We start from the raw sequence: 23725 nt of genomic DNA on the forward strand, positions 1-23725 counted from the left end.
CAATTATTTACTTAACAGATTTGCTTGGTCTCAGCAGCTGGTTTCACCCCTACCCCCCCCCCACCCTCCCGCACACACACCCTAAAGCAGAAACTTAACCTGTCCACCAACACAGCAACATCACACATATTTGGGATTAGTTAAATAAACCATTAAATAAACCATAAATCAAGAAGAGTATATATATTTTATATATACCCCTCTTGTTAAAGCAAAGCTGTCTATCACAATATGGCATTCAGCGTAATATATGCTGATTGTTAAACTGCTGGACAGAACAAAAACAAAAAGAGGGGGGCTAAGATTTTCTCTAAGTTAGAACTGCGTAATGCGTATCATTTTGTTTGTATAAGAAACAGGGACAAATAGAAGACTGCTTTTACTACCCACACTTTGAATATCTGGTGATGTCGTTTGGCCTTACTAATGCCCCTGCAATTTTACAGAATTTGGTGAAAGTTTTATTTAATGATAAGGTAAATGATGTAAATATCCTGTTTCTACTGTACCAAAACTTTTAACAAAAAAAAAAAGAAAAAGAAATAATAAACAACATTTGGTTTAAATGGTTCAAGGTTGGATATCACTGAACATCACCCTTTAGATAAAAACATAGATGCCTTAGACTTGGTTTTAAATTGTTTATGGTTTCCCCATGAGGTGTTTCTTTGTGTTCAGCTCAGGTTTTAGTACAATAATAAAGCACTTTGGTGCAAATATACATAAAAGGATCCCATAACTGGAAGCTAATATAGCAAATATTTCCACAGCCACAGTGAACTTTCCAGGAGAGCTGGCATAAGCTGGAATAAAGGTGATCCACACTGCACAGAATATCAGCATGCTGAAGGTGATGAACTTGGCTTCATTAAAATGATCAGGCAGCTTTCGAGCCAGGAAAGCGAGGACAAAACACAGGGCAGCCAGGAGTCCAATGTAGCTTAACACAGACCAAAAGGCTACAGGTGACCCCAGGGCACACTCCAGAATAATCTTCTCTTTATAATGATTCATATTTTTGAAGGGAAAAGGAGGTTTAAATATGAGCCACAAAAGGCAAATCATAACCTGTATGAGTGTGAAAAACAGAACACTGAGTCTCTGCTGTGTTGGTCCAAACCACTTCATCACATTACTGCCTGGAAGTGAAGCTCTGAAGGCCATTAACACCACCACAGTCTTTCCCAGAACACAGGACATACAGAGAACAAAGGTGATGCCGAATGCTGTGTGTCTCAGCATGCAGGACCACTCAGAGGGTCGACCCATGAAGGTCAGAGAACACAGGAAGCACAGAGTCAGGGAGAAGAGCAGCAGGAAGCTCAGCTCAGAGTTGTTGGCTTTGACTAAAGGCGTGTTCTTATTGATCAGGAATAGAGTGGCCGCAATTAATGTGAGAAGGACACCCAACAACGTGAAAAACACAAGTACTACTCCCATAACTTCAGTAAAGGAGAGATATTCAACACTTTTCAATATGCATGTGTCTCTGTTCTGATTGGACCAATACTCTTCAGGACACCTATAGCAACCATTAGAATCTGTAACAGAAACATTGTTACTTATATTGTCATTTATTAAAATAAATCTCAAAAAACGTAAATAAGAGACTGAATCATAGTGAACTTTAAAATGATACACAGACTGTGACAGACTATCAGTATGTGCATATTGTTACATTTGGAGTCTGTTCTACCTGTGGTGTTGCTGATTTCTCCCTCTGCACATGGCAGACAGTCATAGCAGCAGATGGGCTTCCCTTTCTGAAGCACTTTGTGAGTTCCTGGGCGGCAGCTTTCACTGCAAACTGACACAGGCAGCTTGGATTCAAAGGAAGGGCAGATATTTCAGCACTTTACACATTATTGATAATCATACTGCAGAGCTATAGTATAGACAAGCTTGGCCTCAGAGACATCCTCTTATTACTTTTTAAAATGTTATTTGCCTTTGTTCTGCCTTCCGGCCACATTATGGCTTTGGTGTCCAGGGCAAACTTCTGACCCAGAGGTAAAGACTCGTCATAGTACCCGACAGGTTTAAAATGCACTGAGCCGTCAGGTCCACGCTGCCAGTTTAACACTTCATACTGGGCCAAAGCTGCTCCAGTGCTGTCAAACCAAACCTGGGCCTCATTATTAATGGTGACATTGACTTTCTTTAGAGACTCCACTACCTACAGTAAAACAATACAGTATGTCAGAATATTGTTAACATTAAAGTAAAATAACTAAACCTTGATATATTATACCTGCCAGGGCATGAGCTTTACTGTCTTATCACACCCCTGATTGGAGGAACATTTTAGGATACTGTGTAAAGCATGAGCAATGGCATAGACAGCTTTGTAAATGTTACTGGACATTCTGAGCTCTGCTACATCATTGTAAGAATTCTTTAGAAGAATCAGATCCTGGTTTTCTTTGCAAGGTACTGCTTCTGTCACACACTTAAACTTCGTCTCCCAGAATCCTTTAGTTAAAAATTCCTCCAGGCCACTGATATTAGCATTTGGCACAGCAAAACCCAGGGAACCTCCCAGCACACTGAAGCTGGTGGGAGTCACCAGACTGTCAGCAGTGATCCAGGCCTCAACACCGATGAACTGTCGTCCTGTTATGTTGTTCAAAGTCAGCTGCTCTAGAAGGTTGTTCATCTCTACGTGAGCCATGAAAGCAACAATGACCACAGCGGTGCTTTTTCTGATCACCTCCACCACCTTCAGGAGTTTGTCTGGTTCTGCCCTGCTGAATTTCTCTGTGTACTCTACACACACCCCTTCCTCTTCAGCTGCAGAGAGGAAGATGGCCATGCCACTGTTGCCATATTCACTGTCACTATTGACTGCTCCAACCCAGGTCCAGCCAAAATGCTTGACCAGCTGGGCAAGAGCTTGACTTTGATAGATGTCACTGGCAATGGTCCGAAAGAAAGAAGGATGCTCCTCCCTGCTGCTTAAACACTCACAAGTAGCAGAATGACTAATCTAAGATCACACAAAGAGACAAAGTAAGCAGATTGTAAGTAACCCAATATCATGACACGCCGTCACCGCTCTTACCACTGGGATTCTGAATGGTCCTGTGGTGCGAGACAGGACAATCGTAGATGATGATTCTGACTCCCCAATAATCGCATGAACGGCTGACTGAGCAGAACAGGGATTTCCTTCAGTCCAGTCATCACCATTCATCAGGGCCATAGCCACACGCATTGAAGATAATGTTGAGGCACAGTTGTCATAAATACGGTAGCCAAGAGAAATATTTGGAAGAAGAAAGTGTCTTTTGTTTATTTCTTCAATTGCAAAGATCATGGTCTGAGCATAACGGAACTCTCTAAGATTGACACTGAAACAAAAAGAGAAAAAATAATACATTTGTCTTGTTTTTTTTAAGCAAAAAAAAGTCAATAGTATTTTTACAGTGCTGAGAATTACCTAGAACAAGTGAGACGTTTTGGCTTCTCTGTAAATGAGAGTAGAGTTTGTGCGAGTTTGCTGTGGATGGAAAAGGCTCCACCAATTGCAAGTTCTCCCTCTCTAGAAAGCAGAGGGAGCTCTGGGGTCCCCAGGATGTGACAGACAGGAGCACTGTCCTCTGTTGCATCAAATGCCAAGAGAAGTGCCATGAAAACCAGCCCTGTAATCACTGGGGACATTTTCTAGTCTTGGGTCCTGATGCGGCAGAGTCTCTCTGCTCGTGGTCACAGCAAAATGGGACATTTAATGAGAGAGGCAGTGATCAGGGGAATGTCATTTAGTGAATGCAAGTTTCTGATTGGATCTTCACTGACTTGTGGTAAGGAAACAGTAACCTGCTACAAAATTAATGGTGAGTTGTTCTAGAACAGGTAGGAAAATAGTAATTGATTGAATTAGAGCGTCAATTTTAGCTCATCATTAAATCCAATTTCCTCACGAATCATCGTAAATAATTAATTGATTGGTCTTGGTTAGTGCAGGTAAGAGTTAATGCCCTTGTGTGTAGAAGTAGTTAGTTTTCTTTGATCAAGATCTAGCCGAATATTTATTTGTATTAAATTTAAGATGTATGCAAATGCATGGTCAAGAAAATAAATGAGTGAAGACGAAGAAGAAGTGTGTGGATGTCTGAGTGTCAGACTCGCTTTCCCAGGGTGAGGTATATGTACAGTACACCTTGCACAGGCCACAAACAATTTAAAGACGCCTAAGGCAGAGAAACAGGGAGAATGTAAAGGAGACCTGCCAGAGACCTGCAAGAAACCTGTGTGTATCCATTAGTCTGTACAATTCTTCCCCTTTCTGCAAGGGTCAAGCCGGGGCCCCACCTTATAGGCAGGCCTGCCCATTGTAGCCTGAAGGGGATATGTGGGAACATCCCCATGTGGACCCACCACCCCCAGGAGGAGCTGTAGGGGGCCAGTGCAAAGACGATTGGGCAGCAGTCAAAGACAAGACCCCTACTGTAGGTCATGGGTTTAACTTTGGCAACCCCTGATGGGTGATGATAGTAATGATGATTTAGTTTACTGCTGCTATGATAAAACAAGGTAAAACTGCAACTTTGTCCTTACTAGCAGACCTGCAGAGGGTCATGTGACTCTTATTCTTAGGTAACCTGTCGCAGCGGTAAATAGAAATTACCTGTGAACAGTTGCTTTTGTTACATAAATAGGGCCATTACTGGTGCACCACGGCAGGGGGGCACACAGGTACTATGGTCGCCAGGGCATGTGTCAAGGGTCAAACGCAACTGAAATAGACTGTGCAACATTTCTAAAGTGAGAGACGGGACATAGGCTTTATGGATTAAAAGAATTATGGGCCTTATTGATAAAAGCACAAAGAACAAACAAAATAACTGCATGTGTCACAGGTTGATATGCTGTGATAAATGTTTCACAGCGTAAAAAACTTTGTGTGTGCTACTGGTCATAACAGAATGTAAAAACACACAAAATTCAGTGTGTGGCCATATTCTCACAGTTTGAGTGACATGTCTCCTCGTCCTGCATGGAAATGCGCCCATATCCGGCTGGCCATCCCCTTACCCCCCGCCCCCCCTATAGAAAGTCTACTTCCAGACCACAGTCTTAATCAGAAATGGTAAATAGTGGCCAGATTAAGACACTTTACGATGCAGGCTGCAAAGAACACACAATGTTTCTACGAATGTATCCAATAGGCAATAAAGAGATTTTTGTGTCAGAGATGTCAACACAGAAAATAGACTTGTTACACTTTTATTTTACTGACACTCTGCTCAACAGTGATATTATATAATCAATTGTAATTAAAATGCACGCAAAGTATTTATTATTACTGCATTTTGACACTTTTGACACCTGATGAAAATAAACTATTTTCCACATCTGGTTTAGCGAAGCACTGGGCCATGTGATAATTAATAGTGTTATTGTTATTTTTCTGTCAAAGGGGAAAGTTTAATAGGGAGCTGATATGGCTCTTAGGGGCCGTATCTTAGCCTCTTAGGGGCCATTTAATTATAAAGGATCTGTTGTTTGTGTGTTTGTATAGACACTTGTTTTTTGAGAAAAATCAAAATCTTCCCCACGGATCTACCTTTTGGGAGCCGAGTAGGATCACATGTGGCAAAGTGCAAATGTCTTGGGGGGGGGGCACTATGATTCTTAGGCATCCACTCTCTTCCCACTGACAAATAGGCTGACGAGATAACAAAATAACAGACTCCCTGTAGAGTTCTCAGCGCCTCCAGTTGCCTTTACACCTTTTCACTCAGCTTATACTGGAAACTTCCCCTTAGGGCTGTTGCATAATGAGCTGCACAAGAGCTCAAGTGGAGAACTTGAGGCTTGTCAAAACTGTACCCTGGGGACTTGCATGGGGTTTGTTTTGATTTTAACTAACCTTGAGAAGAAAAGGAAGAAACAAACAAAGAATCAAAGAATGCAGAGAATACAGCCTTTATTACTAATTAAACATACTGTATTGGTAAAGTAAAATTAGTAGACAAAATGTGACGGGCTGTGGAAGTGTTTGATGCAACTCGGGGTTAGAATTGATAAAAACGAAAATTATTTATCCTCCTTTTAATCTTACCGTACAATGGATTAACATTAACATTAATTTTATGTGCATTCCATGAGGTAGACCCTGAACCTTTTGTGTCACTGATGACACAGTGTTTATTCAAACACTTGAATATGAGAAAATGTGATTATGCCCACAGATTTACATGGGACAAAAATGTCATGTTAAAAAAGGTATTTAACAAAAATAAATGAAAGCTACACGTTATGGAGTCATAGTTGAAAGTTTACCCTTCTCTAAACTTCTAGTTATGTTATTAACACTGCAAACTTTACTGACCCTACAGGGCAAACGTTTGTTTTTTTTCTTTTCTCCCACAGTGGGAGTATTATGACTCACTGAGGTTCATACACAGTCACACATGCTCTTGCTTTCCCATGCTGTGTATAATGTTGCCATCTCCTGGCCACATTTAACAACTGCTGAAAAGCTTTAAAATGTTATTATGTTAATGTTAATTATGAAACGCTCCAAATACAGGGACAGGGACAAATTGTGGGACACTCATACATATGACAATATGAGACAACTATTGAAATGTTCATCTGAGAGACTTAATAGTAATTCAATATTATAAAATAACCAACAAGATTTATCTGCTATACAACACATCTTCTATTTCAATGAGCAATTTGCATATTTTATATTTTACATTTTTTGCTTTTATAAGCAATTTTATTACATTACACATACTGTATAACATATTATAAAAAACGATTCAGTGAGGTCAAAGGTCAAAAGCCAAATGCTATGGTCGACTGCATCTAGCATCCAGTGGGGGGTGTGGATTGTCCAACATGGATAGTACAGGGATGTGTATTATCTTAATTTAGTTATTTACACCGATGCTCAGCCTTTCAACTGAATTAAAAGGCTCTGAAATAATTACATCAAGACTCAGACAATGATATTTAATTGACCTTGACATAAACAGTGAAATATCTGATGTGAATTGCCCATACGAACAACAAAAGCAATTACAGCTTTGATAAAAAAGCAAGAATCAGGATTGAGGATGTTTTGTGATGAGTCTTTTTACTCTGCCTGACTTCCTGATGTTGACGTGGACAAACATGACATTTAGACCTGTTCATGATTTGATGGTACACTTACAAACCTCTTACTAGGTCTACTTATTTCCGTAAAAGAAAGAAGAATTTCATTCAGAGGCCTTTAGTATTCAGGTCTTTTATCAGAAATGAGAGTTTGGACAAAACAAAAGTAAAAGAGTGATACTGTACATGAAATAAAAAATAATAATAATAATCATGAATATATCACAATTACAAATGCAGAAACAACAGCACATAATAATTATTCTTTTACTACAATAACAAAGTGTGACACACAATACACTTGTGCTATATTACATCATATTTATTTGTCACACTCACACAGGTGTGTTAAACAAGCCTTGACATGCCACATGTCAACTTCAACCTACTGACAGTCTGATGTCAAGCTAATCAGTATGGTTGCTCCTGAATAATAATTCTATTGTGCTCCCACTAATTAATCTGAGCAGATTGTTTGGTGAGGGGAGTCATTTCATTTACTCCAGTGCACCTGCTGGGCCTGTGTTTCACACCCTCAGGCCCAGATGTCATCATTCCTGTTGGAAACACTTGCTTGTCATTACTTGCCCAGTTCAGCTTCCACCCTCTGAGTGATAGGTTAATTGGCAGCTGGATGAGGGTGACGCTGTGATTCAACCTATCTTTCATCACATACTGTACACAATAACAAGTTAACTGATTCCCAAGCGTGTGTGTGCCTGTGTTATGCTCCAGTTCCTGTTGTTATTTATGAGTGATTACATTTAAAATGTCACAGGTGTTTTCTGATGGTCTGTTTCTCAAATTAAGCACTGAAGTACATCTGTGCAATATGATTTTAATATAAACATGTTAATAAACTTTGGTTATTCTGACAATCAAATAAATAAGGCTTCTTTAAACCCTCTCTGAGTTCCTTTCTCACAACCAGTGTAATGGTGCCTTAATCAAACATTTCTTGACGCTAAAGGTCATTGAGCCAAACATAGTACTGTATTTAATAGGTTTAATGTCAAAAGGTGATAATTTTTAAATGAATACACATAAAAAGATGTAGGTTGTTTAACTGTGCTGTGGAAATTAAACAGATTCATCATCATCATCATCATCATCATCATCACCACCACCACCACCACCACCACAGGATGACAATATTTAACCTGTTTGTTTTCCACAGTCTACAGACATGAATGTTGTATTTCTGACTTAGAATTTCTAGAGATGTCTGGCGAAAACATCAATGCCTGGCGAAAACATCAATGTAGGAAAAAAAGGATACTCATTAAATTCCAAAACATTAGAAGCTGGACAAGCCCTCACTTTAGCCCCATACACTCTATATAATGTAAATCAGAGATAACCTGAAATTTCCTCACTGCAGGACAAATAGGTTTTCCTATTCTATTCTATTCTATTCTATTCTATTCTATTCTATTCTATTCTATTCTATTCAATATTAGACTAGTAATAGTGGTTATGAAATAATGTGTACTAACCACTTTCTGTGAATAACTAATCACTGGTCTATTATCAACTCTGAATGAGCAATTGAGTAAAACAATCTGCTATAGTAACGGCAACATTTAAGTTTAAGGCTATTTCTTAGACTATATACTGTACACGTACATCTACAGTATATAAGCCCACTAGCAGCAAAATTACTGCTGGTTGTAGATTACAGTAGGTACATTCTGTCTGTGCTTTACAAAAAACTTATACTGACATCAACTACAACATCTTTGAGTAGATCCAGGCTTTGTAGAGAGCAAAAGACCTAATAAACAACTGCACTGAGGCAGTTTTGATATAAAGCTGTGTGTCATCAGTATAAAAGTCTTGGGATACTAAATAGGATGGGGTCAAGAACCGACCCTGAGGAACACCGTACAGTAAGTGACATTTGACGCAGTCATCTTATCTAACAACACATTCTCTTAACAGTTCACACACAGCTGCTCCAATGTCATAATGACGCTTTGTTTGCAAAAGGCCCCAACTGTGTCAAAGAATTTGAAACATGCAGCGAAAACTAATTTTGCCTTCAAACAATACAACTTGCAACCAAGTATGGGAACACGTACAATCAGTCATACTGTAATACAGTGGACAGCAAAATAGAAAACACTGATCTCAGTGCGACTCAGTGCTCCATTGATTTTTATTGTAGCCTGTCGCTATTTGTTGTCATTTATGTCAAATTTACCTTTTATACACAGCTCCAGACAAGGGAATAAGTAGAAGTCTGTTTTAATGGCACAATCCAGTAAACAGGCAAAGGTTAATACACAGAAAAACTCACTGGTGACGGTACAGACAAGGAGCAGGCAGACTCAGTTAGGTAGCAGCCAGGGTCGGGCCAGGGCCAGGCGGGCACAGCTAATGTACAGACGGGGATCAGACAGGTGGTCAAAAACAGGAAACAGGCAGGTGGTCGGTACACGATATGAGGACATAGAACAAAACGCTGGAAAGTGGCAAAATGACACATGACCGGAGGTAAAGCAACCACTAAACATGGTGGAACAGACAAACAGAAGTAAACACAGGAACACACACGTGATAACTGCAGAGTCCGGTGTAGTTACAGATTTACTGAATCCATGACATTCATTTTTAAAACTGTGGCAGAAAACTGTAAGATTTTAAATATTATCAAAAATACATGTAAACCAACATACAGTCAAGTCTACTGATGGAACAACCACTGTTGATACTCAGTCTCTGCTTTAGACCTACCTAAAGAACAACACAGAAAGACAAGGGTTATGGATTCCGACTTCTATTTGGGTCGGACCACAAGACCTCATCGACATCACAGTTCCTCGTCCTCTTCCACATCTGAGTCCACTCTCTCCTTTTCTCCTCCTCTCACTTGGACTGTCATGCTGTGCATAGTTCTTCAAATGTCTTACCTGGGGCCTATTTGTAGCGCTGGGTCTCGAACTGATTGTGTGTTCTGTTTTTGTACAGGCCCTTAACGTGTGTATGTGGGTGACTACAATTGCCAGGTGAGATTTGCTTCTGGAAGAAAGTGTTTTTCCGCCTTCAGAAAAGAATGTGCGTAAACGCACCCAAAGTGGAGGAGAAGGGCGCAAAATCAGGATCTCACCTAGAGCATCGAAACAATTGTGCCCCCCACAAATAGTCGCCATTGCGTCTTGGGGTGGGGGGGGGTCAGCAGAGGGCGCAAAATCATGATCACGACCTAGGGCGCAAACTTGGCCAGGGCCGTCCCTGCCTCCGGCCACGTGCAGGATGCGTGGGATTCCTTGTGCCCCGTGTGTCTATCGAGGATGCAGAGGATCTATTCATATTTTGGACAGGGATACTCAGCTGATGGACTTCCAGACATGGCCCAGATTGATGGACTGATAAGTAACATCTCAGCTCGGTCGGAGGAATTGAATCAGAGGAGGACGACCCGGATTGAAGGACTATCCCCTGAACCCACAAGAGGTGATGAAGCCCTAAGTTCTGAAGTTCTGACCGATTGGACTATTGATTTGAACAAATTAGTCATGGATCACTAAAATACTATTAGAATTGGCTGTGTATTATTCTGTCCCTTCTCCCTTACTGTACCCCTCCCTTCCCAGGTCCAATCTAGCTCACCAGCTGTGCTTCTACAGTATCTTCTTTTCCTTATTGTGTCTCCCTTCAAGGACAACTGTTGGACTGGCTTGTAAACATCTTGGTCAGCCTCGGTTATACTTCTATACTTCTATAAACAACCCCCCCCCCCCCCGCCAACTTATAGTTTCACCGTCTGCTAAAGTGCACTCTACAGGACCTGGCAATAAAGCTCATTCTGATTCTGAATCTGATTCTGATTCTGATTCTTGAAGCTCATTTTGCCTTCAAACAATACAACTAGCAAACAAGTAAATGAACACGTCCAATCAGTTATAACCCAGTGGACAGCAATACACAGACCACTGATCTCAGTGTGAATAAGTGCATTATTAATTGTTATTTTAGCCTGTTGCTATTTTTTGGCTTTGTAGTAGTAGCCAACAAAATTTACCTTTTATGCAAAGAATTGGATTCAGATAAAGAAATGCTTTGACTTAATGAATCCATGACATTCATTTTTCAAATGGTGTCATAAAACTGAAATATTGTAAATAATACAGAAAATACATGTAAACTAAAATACACTCAAACCTATAGGTTAGAGGATGAGACACAGCCACTATTGATCCTCAGTCTCAGCTTTAGACCTCCTCCATCCATGCTGGTAAAGAGAAACACATACCTGGCACCATTTTTAAGGTCTAAAGACTGATAGTAAATTGAAGATTTTTGTGAACAGTGTCAAACAGGTTCTATGGTGAGTTCAAACTGGTCAAATGGTTTCTCTCTGGTCACCAAAGCTAAAACAATGTGATTGAGACTGTTTGAATGACGTCAGTGTTAACTGTTTTAATAAAGGGAGGGTAAAATGTGTCAATCTAATGAGAACAGGTTTACACATGTGCTACTGTACAAGTGCCATGATGCTCTGCTGAAATAGTGATGATAAAAAATAAGTAGAATCTAGTTAGGCAAAACAGGTCAAAGCGACCGATAAAACCTGTAATACAGGTCAAAACGATCAATAAAACTGTAACACGCACTGTATTATTCTACATCACACTGATGTGTGCTTCACTTTGTCACGATTCAGTCTTGCTGACCTACTCATCCCTTTGTACATGTTTCAGTTCCTTTTCTCACTGCTTCACTAACAAATGCCTGGCTTACAGTTTTGCCACTCTGTTTTCACATCCCAGTTGTTAAAGAACTTCAGCCAATACTCAAGCGCTTCAATTATCTTGAATTCATATTCGTATGAGAAAACCTGATGCACAGTGTTATGCTATTCACTATTAATCTTTGTTGTACCTAAATTTTCAGTAAACAAAGCCAGCCTCTTTTCACTTAAAGCGTTGATTCCAAAACCTTGTTAAAGGCTTATTTAGACGTGAACGGAAACAACTTTGCGATAATGCAGAGCTCTCTGTTCTAATTCTTTTTCCTTCCTCCTCTAAGGGATACACTGGGACGTATTAAATGAATGAGGGACCCTCTACGACCTGAGGTGGCACAACATGCAATGCATAACACTCTCATGCTTCACATTGTTTTGTAGCCCGCAGGGTTTATCCTGGTAATGATGTGCACTACACCTAATGACTCATTCATCAGACTTCAATAGACCAACTGAGCTGCACAAGGAATAGAAAAAAAGATTTTAAAAATGTTGAAGCTGAAGCCAAATGGATTGTGTATCATCTAACTATTGTAAGAACATGAATATAAGGATTTAATGAATATAAAAATTTAACATATAAATGTTTGTCTTTTTGTCTACTGTTGAGGTTTTGTCTCTTGTTGTTCGCTTCATGTTTCACATGTGTCTTAGTTTAAAGTGTAAACTTGATTTAGCAGCTCCCTGGTGACTGTACTGCATTGTCAGCATCTTTACATCACTGAAGGCTCAGCTGGGCCGACTCAAGCGTGATGTTGTGACAAGGTGCAGCTCCTGTCTTGCTCCATTATGATCCTGTGCTCATTTCAGTCCCCTGTTATTGTTTTTACTTACAGTATTGTGAAAGTGTGAACTGTTTTTCCATTAATCATAAGCTCAGGGGAAATTAGATCCATCTAGCATTTGATACTATGCGAGTGAAGGCCAGTAAAATTTATACCTCAGCCGACAACACTTCAGACTCCAAAAACTGGATGAGCTGGCATTTATTAGAGTAAACATGCAGAGCTTTGAATGTGTCTGATCTTACCTTATCTTACTGCATGTACTGCAGCTGTAGTTGTAAAAGTGCTTCAGCTTAATACAAAATGAATTATTTATATGTGAAAACCGGAGGACTCAGTGTTTCTGAGCTCATGCTTTGGGGTCTATTATGGTTTGGGATTATTCCTTGCACCTGCCAGCAAAGCCAACATTGCGAATCACTCCCAGGATCAGAGTCTTTGCCTGTGCTGGAGCGAAAGGGGAACATCACCTTGGGTGGACTCTTCTCCCTTCATGACATGGTTGTGGAGCCCAGTCTATCTTTTAAATCTGCGCCTCCACCCACGCAGTGCACCAGGTAAATCCCACTGATCGTAACTGTCATCTCATTTCATATTCTGTGCAACATATTTAGAAACTTTGCAGAACTTACATTAGGCTCCCATGACAATCTATGTCTTTTCCCTTTTTCAGATTTAACTTTCGGTCTTTCCGCTGGATGCAAACGATGATCTTTGCCATTGAAGAAATAAACAAGGAAGGCAAACTCCTTCCTAACATCACACTGGGCTATAAGATCTATGATTCCTGCAGCACACCCCACCAAGCTCTCAAAGCTGTGATGGAGCTAATGGGGCGCGAGAACGGTGCACATAAGATGAATAAAGGCACCTGTCGTGGGTCTGTGGCAGCAGTGGTAGGAGATGGAGGATCCACTCAGTCTCTTGTAGTGGCCCGTTTCCTAGGAATCTTTTATGTGCCACAGGTAAAAGCCTGATAGCGGCATCATCAGTTGAGCCAGGCTTCCATCAATTTGTGATTAGTTTAAATTGTGCTCTCATCCATTTAGGTGAGTTATTTCTCCAGCTGTGCGTGTCTCAGCGATAAAAAACAGTTCCCTGCCTTTTTAAGAACCATGCCAAGCGACTTCTTTCAGGTTAGAAGCAGTCTCCACTGCAGTAATGTAGGAAGTCACATTATAAAATGATTTGAAGTGATGCAACCATCCCTACAGTATATTTCTCTGGCTCCTCATACTGTAGGTGCATGCACTAGTACAACTTATCAAGTATTTTGGTTGGACTTGGGTCGGTGTGGTTGCAGGTGATGACGCCTACGGCCGTGGTGGCGCCAGTATCTTTGCTGATGAGGTGCGTAGTTTAATCACTTTTTTTTATGTGCAGTATCTGAAGCCTCTGAGATTCAAAAGTGACCATTTGTGCCTGCTGTATGTTGCCTTTTATTCTCTTAGATAGTAAAGCTAAGTGCCTGCGTTGCCCTTCATGAGATTATCCCTAAGAACCGAGCGCAGGCTGTCATTTCATCTGTCATTTCCAGGATTCGAACCTCTGGCACTCGGGTGATTTTAGTGTTTGCTGTGGAACAGGATGCTGCTGTGTTGTTTGATGAAGTTCTAAGGCATGACCCTTTCATTAGTAAATCATCCTCCACAACATGATAGTATATGGGACATTGATGTATCATGTATAGAATTTAGGTTTTAAGAATGCAATTTTGCATTGCAATTTAGACAAGGGCTCACTGGGATCCAGTGGCTGGCCAGCGAAGCATGGAGCTCAGCTGCCGTACTCTCGACCCCCAAAAAGTACCACAGCATCCTCCACGGCTCTATGGGGTTTGCCATTCGTCAAGCACGCATGCCAGCGTTGAAAGACTTTCTGCTTCGCTTGCATCCGTCGAGCCCAGATGCCATTGAGGATCCATTTCTAAAACCCTTCTGGGAGGAGGTCTTTCAGTGTCGCCTGCTGGCTGAGCGTGAGGAAGGTAACGTTGGGGGTAAACCTCCGTGCTCTGGAGCAGAAGATTTGGCCAATGTTACAAATATCTATACAGATGTGTCACAGCTGAGGATTTCCTACAACGTCTATAAAGCTGTTCACGCTGTTGCCCGCGCACTTAAATCAATGACAAGCTGTGTGCAGGGAAACGGGCCTTTCTCCTCACAGGCCTGTCCTGATATGGGTACTATACAGACATGGCAGGTAGTCTCCTACATGTTCTCAGAATCAGTTTGAAAAGTTACACTAAAGTGATTTTGTCACATGTTCATCCTGTAGTTACTTCATTACATAAAACAAGTGGAATACTCAGACTCATATGGTGATGAAGTGAAGTTTGATGAGAATGGTGACCCAGCAGCCGTATATGAGCTGCTTAATTGGCAGTTGAGGAATGGAGAGATGGAATATGTCACTGTTGGCAAATATGAGCAGACGGCAACACCTGGAAAGCAAAGACTTCAAATACAGCAGGAGATCATCATATGGAACAGCAACCAAACTGAAGTAGGGGTTAGGGGCAAAGCGCTCCTTTGTTATTTTTATGGTGTGACTGTTTGGATGATGGTCGCATATGCGCCTGTGCTCGATTTCTCAGGTTCCCGTGTCAGTATGCAGCAGCATTTGTCCCCCTGGAACCCGGAAGGCAATCAGGCCTAACGTCTCTGCCTGCTGCCATGATTGTGTGGCTTGTGCTGCTGGGGAAGTCAGCAATCAGACTGGTGAGGAAAGTCTACTCGCCCACAGTGGCTTCTAGTATCTGTGCTGCAGGTTTCTCGTCTTTCCTTCAGATGCCACAGAGTGTCAGCGGTGCCTGCCCGAGTTCTGGTCCAACAATGAGAGGACACTCTGTGTCCCCAAACAGGTGGAGTTCCTCTCCTTCAACGACACCATGGGCATCACGCTGGTGACAATTTCCCTCACTGGCTCCATCTGTACTTGCATTGTCATGATCATATTCTCCCATCACAGAAGCTCTGCTATTGTCAGGGCCAACAACTCTGAGCTGAGCTTCCTGCTGCTCTTCTCCTTAACTCTTTGCTTCCTGTGTTCCCTGACCTTCATGGGTCGACCCTCTGAGTGGTCCTGCATGCTGAGACACACAGCATTCGGCATCACCTTTGTTCTCTGTATGTCATGCCTCCTGGGGAAGACTATAGTAGTGCTGATGGCCTTCAAGACTTCTCTGCCAGGCCGTAATATAATGAAATGGTTTGGGCCTGCTCAGCAGAAGACAATGATTTCATTGTGTACACTTGTTCAGGTGAGTAGAAAATTAAAAAAAATACAATTGAAATTGATGATAGACACTTTAAGTGTAATATTTCTCGCAGGTAATCATTTGCACAGTGTGGCTGGTTGTCGCTCCCCCAACCCCACATCGACTGATGCCACACGAGAGCTCTGTCATCGTTCTCCTGTGTGACGAAGGCTCACGCACGGCCTTCACTCTGGTCCTGGGCTACATCGGCGTGCTGGCCTGCCTTTGCCTCCTTTTGGCCTTCATGGCAAGGAAACTCCCAGGCAACTTCAACGAGGCCAGACTCATCACGTTCAGCATGCTGATTTTTTGCACTGTGTGGGCAGCTTTTGTTCCCGCATACCTCACCTCTCCAGGAAAGTATTCGATAGTCACAGAGGTATTTGCCATCTTGGCTTCTAGTTACGGATTGCTGGGCTGCATTTTTGCACCAAAGTGCTACGTAATCCTACTAAAGCCAGAAAAAAACACTAGGAAACACATGATGACCAAAGCTACCGCTGACAGATTTTAGGATTGTGCTCCCATTTTGCATTTTTTATTTTTTCCTATTCAAGAGCAAAATAAGTTATGAAAGTACAGTGCCTGTAACTAAATGTGACTAAATGTATTTGACCACTAGATGGTAGTAGTGTGCCGCTAATTTTTTCTGTATATTCAACATGTCCCATGAGAAAATACACGCATGGCTCACACACACTGTTCCCCACAAATAAGGCCATGATATATATGGTGTTATTAGCAAAATCAGAAGTTTGACAAAAATATGTTGTATTAAATGATTTTACTGTCCTCTGGCTTTTTGGTTCTTTTTGAGGAGAGCTCATTGCAACATCTGAATGTATTTGGCAGCAACGTCTGTGCTGATGTGACCAGAGATAAAATTATGAGACCCAGGGTCTCTAAGGCAGCTCTGAGGAAATCCCATCTGTCATTGGTTAATTACACCCTCAAACTCTAGAGGCTGTTACATCTCCACATTACGCCTGGACGTTCACTAGAATAACAAGCCAAAGCCTCATACGTTATTCTGGCTGTCCACAGCTGCTCACAAGCAACCAGTGACTAACAACTGCTGAATGATCTGTTTATCCTCCCAAAGCAGAGGAATAGGTTGAAGGTTGAAAGAAAAGTCCATCAAGGACAGACGAGAGGAAAAGCGCTGGGGAGGCTCAAATCAGCCAGCAGAGTTTTATCGACACTGTGATGCTTGATTGACATTTTCCAAGCTTCTTACATACACATTTCATTTTAACAGTATCTCTCTTATCTGTATCTCTATTCTCTGTCTGCTACATTACAAACTCCAGTTGCTGAGAGCAATCGCATCGATTTTACTTCAAAGTACACAGCTTGTCTCACTCTGGAGAGATCCTTTAGGTAAAAGTATCGTTAGCTTGATTTCATTACGGTAGCCAAAATAAATCAGCCTGGGTTTAAATAATTAATTTGGTTTGAATGAGAAAACAATGTGCTGTGTCTCTCAAGAGTCAGTAGAGGAGGATCACATGAAGTAAGATGACTTCCTGACGCTGTAAAGATAAACAGAGTAGAAGGTGAAGATGGAGGCCTGACGCACGTTTACACAGCTATTAAATAACTACTGCCATATATGCACGAATACTAACCAGATGCTTAACTTTAATGACAAAAGACATGTTTCAACACAGGGACTCATGAGGGGTTAGCTCAAGTTTATAAAAATAGCACCAAAGATTTTTGTGATGGTTGTGTGATATCTGGAGTGGTGTAAAAAAGGTGATGAACTAACAGTAACACTTTAGATTCCAGTGGCCCAACAATTGATTCTTAGGCCTAAAACTCAGAAAAAGGTTGATAGAAATATGTAGAAATGTTTGGAAACCTTTTAATTTCATTTGAAATTTGGGTTACATCATATTTTTTTACTCACTAAGGTGTGTTTTACACAGTATGCGTGATTCTACAAAAACATCTTTTGACCTATCTGGCCATCAGATGTTTTTTGGTGTTTTTCCCAGGCCTCATAAAAATAATGAAACACTTTGGGGCAAAGATACAGAAGAGGAGGCCGAAACTCGAGGCCAGGATGGCAAAGATCTCCACTGCGATAGTATACTTCCCAGGAGAGCTGATGTAGGCAGGCACAAAAGTCACCCAGACAGAACAGAAAATCAGCATGCTGAAGGTGATCAGCTTGGCCTCATTGAAGTTGTCGGGAAGTGTCCTTGCTAGGAAGGCCAGGAGGAGGCAGAGACAGGCCAGTAGGCCCATGTAACCCAGAACAAGTGAAAACGCCACCACTGATCCCATGGCACATTCAAGGATGATCTTCGGTCCCCACGTGCCCATAGTGTTTCTTTCTGCAGGCTGAGGAGGAGCCAGCGTCAACCACAGAGCACAGATCAGCACCTGACAACATGAAGTGACTTCATCAAACAGAGCAAAAGAAAATTGAAGCAGATTTAATCTATAGATGGAAACATCACTTGACTTTGAGGAACAAACCATGAAATATAAATGAAGCATTGCAGAAGCGTCATATCAGTATATTTAATAGAGTCACCTGTACCAGGGTGCAGATGGAGATACCAAGTCTCTGCTGAGCAGGACCAACGTAACGCATTAGTGTTTCCCCAGGCAGCGTGGAACGAAAGGCCACCAGGACGACCACAGTGCGACTCAGCAGACAGGAGATACACAACACAAAGCTGATTCCAAACAGTGTGTGTCTCAGCATACAGGACCAGGCTACTGGCTGTCCAATGAAAGCCAGCGCACAGAGGAAGCACAGCTTGAGCGACACCAGGAGCATGAAGCTCACCTCGGAGTTGTTGGCTCGCACCTAAGAAGGCAAAAAACTTGCATGTACAGTATGTTGATGTGAGATCATTTGGGATTGTACTTTACATTACCAAAGGTGTGTGTCGGTAGTAAAGAAAGGTGGCAAATGTGGCAGCTGTCAGTGCTGTCCCAAGAGCTGAGACCAGGGAAAGGATGATTCCCATGGTGTCACTGTAAGAAAGGAAATCCACCTGCTGGGGAACACAGACTGTGTGGGTTGGGTTGGACCAGAACCGCTCAGGACACCGAAAGCACTCCAACAAACCTGTTAAAAAAATAATAATAATAGAATAGTGTTAATCTGTGAATAATATGCATGCAAATAATATGTTTAAACTAACACAACTACCGGTTTGGTTGCTAATGTCTCCGTCGGCACAAGGCAGGCAGTCAAAGCAGCACACAGGTCTGCTTCTCTGCACAGCTCTGTGTGTTCCAGCGGGACAAGGGCTGCTGCACACAGACACAGGCACCTACAGTAGGTACGATCGGGCTATGAAGTCATTCAAAACATTCTTAGGTTACAAACATTTTATATATTAAAAACCTTTGCCTCTTTTCCGCTGCCTCCTCCCCACAACACTGCCTCCATGTTGATGTGAAAACGATCAGACAGAAAATGTCCCACAGTGACAAACTCTCCTGCTCCCTGAGCTGCCACGTGCCAGTTAATGATGTCATACGAAGCAGGCGGGTCTCCGTTCCTGTCGAAGTGCATCCTTTCCTTCAGAGGTGTTGAGAAGTTCACCTTTTTCAGGTAGTGAGCTATCTGAGGCGGAGGAAGATGCTAAGTATGAAGCACACGCGACTCCTCAACACAACAGACGTTCATTTACCTCCACAGGCTGCAGACTCCACACATCAGGACACCAGGCATTCCAGGAAGGGACCTTTTCCAGGTTCACAGGCCAGCATCTCTCTAACTGCATTAGCGATAGCATACACAGCCTTGTAGACATTATAGGTGATTCTTAGTTGAGACACATCTGAGTATAAACTCTCCCCAATGTCTTCAAATCAGTAATTACAATAAAGAGGAAAGACAACAATATACATTTTAGTTAATAAAACATGAATTATTATAGATATGTTAGATCAAACAATGCTCTGTTCACCTATGACCTCTGAACCTGAACACACTTTCATTCCCAGTCCAGCACTAAAAGAGCATCCAAACAGTGATTCCCAGAGTTCCTTCACAAAAGGGTCTGAGTTGGATGAACTGGGATTAAGACGAGCCAGAAAGGATCCCAGTCCAGGAATATCTGCCCTTCGAAGAGCAAATCCTAGAGTCCCAGCCAACGAGGGAACGTAACGAGGGACAGAGAGGACGCTGTATGTGATCCAGGCATCATTAGCAACCCACTGTTTATCTGTCACATTCTGTTCAACCACTTCATCAAACAAGGCCTGAAAATGAAGAGCAGTGAATGAATCTAGTTTCTGTAACCTTTATGTTTTTACAAGTCAGAATTACAGCTCAAGGCATTTATCCTTGAAATACCTTTGCATCCGGATCTATAAGGAATGTTACCACCACCGTAGCTGTTGATTTCTTAATGGTGTCAACAACCTTTTGCATTGCCATCTTTGCATAGTCCTTTCGATAAAAAAAAAAATTAAGAACAGAACAGCAGATAATAAGAAAGAGGGAGAAAGAGACAATGTTTTTGTTTACACTTTTGAAAATAGTCATTAAAATACCTTTGGAATGACTTCATGGAAGGCAACGCACACTTCCGTTCCTCTGAGTGCGTCCATTAACATCTGAATCCCGAATCTGCCAAAATCGTCATCTGCAGAAACCAGCCCCACCCACGTCCACCCCATCAGGCACAGCAGCTCAGCCATGGCCCTCGCTTCGGCAGCATCGCTGGGCATCGTGCGGAAGAACAGGGGATACCTCGTCTTATCACTCAGACACCCACAGGAGGCTAAGTAGCTTACCTGGGAAGGGTGTTTGGTTATTTGGTTCACACAAACAGAGAGAAGCAGTGAGTGAAATACTAAAAATGATTTACACTTAATTAATGTACAGTAACAGCCCCAATGAGCTAAGCTTGACTCATCTTAGCTCTCTAATATGTATAAACATAAAAATATATATAACTATATATATAACGATATATATAACTATATAGAGAGAGATATGAATAGAATAACTATATAGTAGATATATAACTATATAGATATATATAACTATATATATATATACTATATAACTTATAGATATATAACTATATAGAGAGATATCTGCTAATCTATATATATATATATATATCTATATATATATATTATCTATATCTATATCTATATATATCTATATTAGCTATATATATCTATCTATATATCTATATATATATTAGTTATGACACAATATAAACAAGTTATGAAACAGTGTCTTTGTCAGGGGGGATTGTGGGAGGATAACGTTGCTGGAGAAAACTATCACTAACCCAGGCAAAACCTGGCAAATAAACATAGACAGCTGGAGTTAGACCTACTGAGATTTAAATCCTGAGCTGCAGTATTTTCTGTGCGGCAGCACCGCAGAGTGCAAGCAATACAAAAATGACATATGACGCAATACAGCATTTCAAAACAAACTGTGTACATCATTGTTCAGTACATCGTGTGTTCTCACCATGGGTATATCAAACACCCCAATAGTGTTTGCCACAATAATGGAGGCTGAGCTGCGGGAATCACCAACAAAAACGGGCACCGTGGGCACAGATCCACATTCTGAAGCAGACAGATTGGCGTCCTGTCCAGTTACCATAGACATGGTGGCTAACAGCGTGGTGCGCTCAGCTAAACACGTGTCAGACACCAGATATCCAAGGGTGAAGTTGGGTAGAAAGTTTGTGTTATTATTAATTTCCTCCACAGCAAAGATCATAGCCTGAAGCCAACGGTAAGCTCTCTGGTGGAAAACTGCACACAGGAAATTTGAATGATGACTCAAACAAATATCACATAAGGTGATATTTCTGTCCAACAAAATAGTTAAAGATCATACATTTCACAAGAAGCATCTATCAGTTTATTACCAAATTCCAGGTCAGGCTGAGGTGCCTTCACGTGAACAGGGAACAGACCTCCGATCACTAAGTCCCCTGCTTGATAAACACTTTCTTGGGTGGACTTTACCATCAGCTGACAGGACTCCCCTCCTTGAACTCTCTGGGTAATTCCAGCCAGGCAGCAGAGAAGCAGAGCCCAGATGTGCATCGCTCTGAGTGCAGTAAGAAAGGAGGACAAGGCGTAAACACCTCTGATTAGTTAATACATGAGACACTAACATGCAATTACAGGAAGATAAACATGATAAAACAAGAGTTAAATATTATACCTAAACTTGTGTCACTTGTGTGACTTGTCTTGATGAAGCAGAGCTAATAGTGAAAAATTGAAAAATCCAAATATAGTGTTGTATTAAATCATAAAACAAAGACTTACCTCAGCTCAGGAGCACCTGCTTTGATTTAAGTGGTTGTTGCACAGTTCTTGATACACTGAAGGCAGGGATGATGCAGCTGATATAGAGAAACCACTACCACATAGGAGAGAAATCAGATTCAAGCTGAGCAGGATGGGAACATGAATTGTTATTGAAGGGAGAGGGAATGTGAGACAAACAGATGTAATGGAGAAAAGCCCAGGTGTGTTCATACAGATCGCCAGGGATCAACGTTTCAAGATTAGTGATGCAACTGCAATTCAATTTACTATCCTGTTCTTTTACTACCTCCTGCATGAAAAGTTTTGTTTAGCTAATTCATTGGTTTTAAATGTTAAATTACTGCGCTTTTGTCAGCAATATAAAAAAACTGGGTTTTACTTTACAGATGCAAAAAGAAAAATGTCATATTTTTGTAGGATCCATTACAAGCACCAACGTCTACATTTCATAGACCATTTGTACAAACACCGACATCAAATGCACGTATGATGAAAGTCGATCACTTGTTGACAGTGTGAAGATAAACAAGAGGGGAACTGAAACACGTGTTACTCCAGCTACTCAATGTTGTCATCAGTGAGTATTTTTATGAGGTCAATCCCGACCAGATGTTTTACTTTAGTGAGAAAAGACTTGCCCCAGCAGAGAAACACAAGGGCTTACATCACTACAGTCAAGGGTTAGTGTAGATATGAGTTGATAGCACAGGAACACATTTTGTATACTGTACAGTATGTTTAATATACAGTGTGTACAGGAAAACGTACACTGTTAATGTGGATTTTAAAAACTTGACGATACGTTTCTTATTTTGACCTATTTCCAGACTGAAAAACTGAAGAAAGACTGAAGGTACTTCTGTTTTACTGTGTTTAGAACTAACCCCAGGAAATATTGATGCTATAAAATCCAACACATGTAAAACAAAGGAAAAGTACTTACATCCAAAGTCAATGAAAATGAAAACGTTGTAGCTGCAGTGTTATTGCATTTTATGGTGAAGGGAGACTAATGATGTTGCTCATCTGACAGTGTTATAGATGAGTGGTACTTGTCTTGCATCAGGACTTCATTATCTTCATAATAATGACATTTGCGCCACATCCTTCACAAGCCTGCTCAGGGTTAGTATTCCCACCAGAGTCACTTTTACTCACACCTTCTCATACGTATTACTCTATGTGCTAAAAGCCGGTGATTCGCACCATGAGAACTGCACCTATAACTAGAAGAGACCATTTATTAGCCTTGATTGTATGAGACAGCAAGCGATTAGAAGCTCTCAAAAAATTAAAGTAGCTGCAGTGACAAAAGCTTTTTTGCTATATGATGTGAGCCACTTTCCTGATCTAATTAGGTGCCAAATCCAAGTTTGGGCCAATTTGAAAATGAAGGATGGATAAGAAATGTGCTGACAGAACACAGCCGAGAGACAGTGATACCGAATTTTTACCCTGACTAATATGTGCTAGAGCAAACAATTCTCACATGCACTGACTGATGATGGATTATTTATAGCAGGCTGTCACACC

The 23725-nt window shown here is 41.3% G+C and overlaps 2 protein-coding genes and 1 pseudogene across 2 annotated transcripts; 1 reads left to right on the forward strand and 2 right to left on the reverse strand.

The window, feature by feature from the left end:
• Window positions 1-64: 64 nt before the first annotated feature.
• LOC114868229 (extracellular calcium-sensing receptor-like) lies at window positions 65-3660 on the reverse strand. The gene is made up of 6 exons (XM_029171674.2): window positions 3440-3660; window positions 3062-3350; window positions 2252-2986; window positions 1949-2176; window positions 1697-1820; window positions 65-1541 (listed from the first exon to the last, which is right to left on the reverse strand). The coding sequence occupies exons 1-6, from the start codon at window positions 3658-3660 to the stop codon at window positions 643-645; spliced, it is 2496 nt and encodes an 831-aa protein (XP_029027507.1). The 3' UTR covers window positions 65-642.
• Window positions 3661-12996: 9336 nt separating this feature from the next.
• LOC114868395 (extracellular calcium-sensing receptor-like) lies at window positions 12997-16605 on the forward strand. Its single transcript, XM_029171926.2, has 10 exons — window positions 12997-13202; window positions 13319-13610; window positions 13695-13781; window positions 13888-13995; window positions 14097-14263; window positions 14376-14847; window positions 14923-15150; window positions 15242-15365; window positions 15435-15907; window positions 15978-16605. The coding sequence occupies exons 1-10, from the start codon at window positions 12997-12999 to the stop codon at window positions 16416-16418; spliced, it is 2598 nt and encodes an 865-aa protein (XP_029027759.1). The 3' UTR covers window positions 16419-16605.
• A 939-nt stretch (window positions 16606-17544) lies between these two features.
• Window positions 17545-21656, reverse strand: LOC114868042 (extracellular calcium-sensing receptor-like; annotated as a pseudogene).
• Window positions 21657-23725: the final 2069 nt, after the last annotated feature.

Source organism: Betta splendens, chromosome 13 (genome assembly GCF_900634795.4).
Source record: "Betta splendens chromosome 13, fBetSpl5.4, whole genome shotgun sequence".
NCBI lineage: Eukaryota > Metazoa > Chordata > Actinopteri > Anabantiformes > Osphronemidae > Betta > Betta splendens.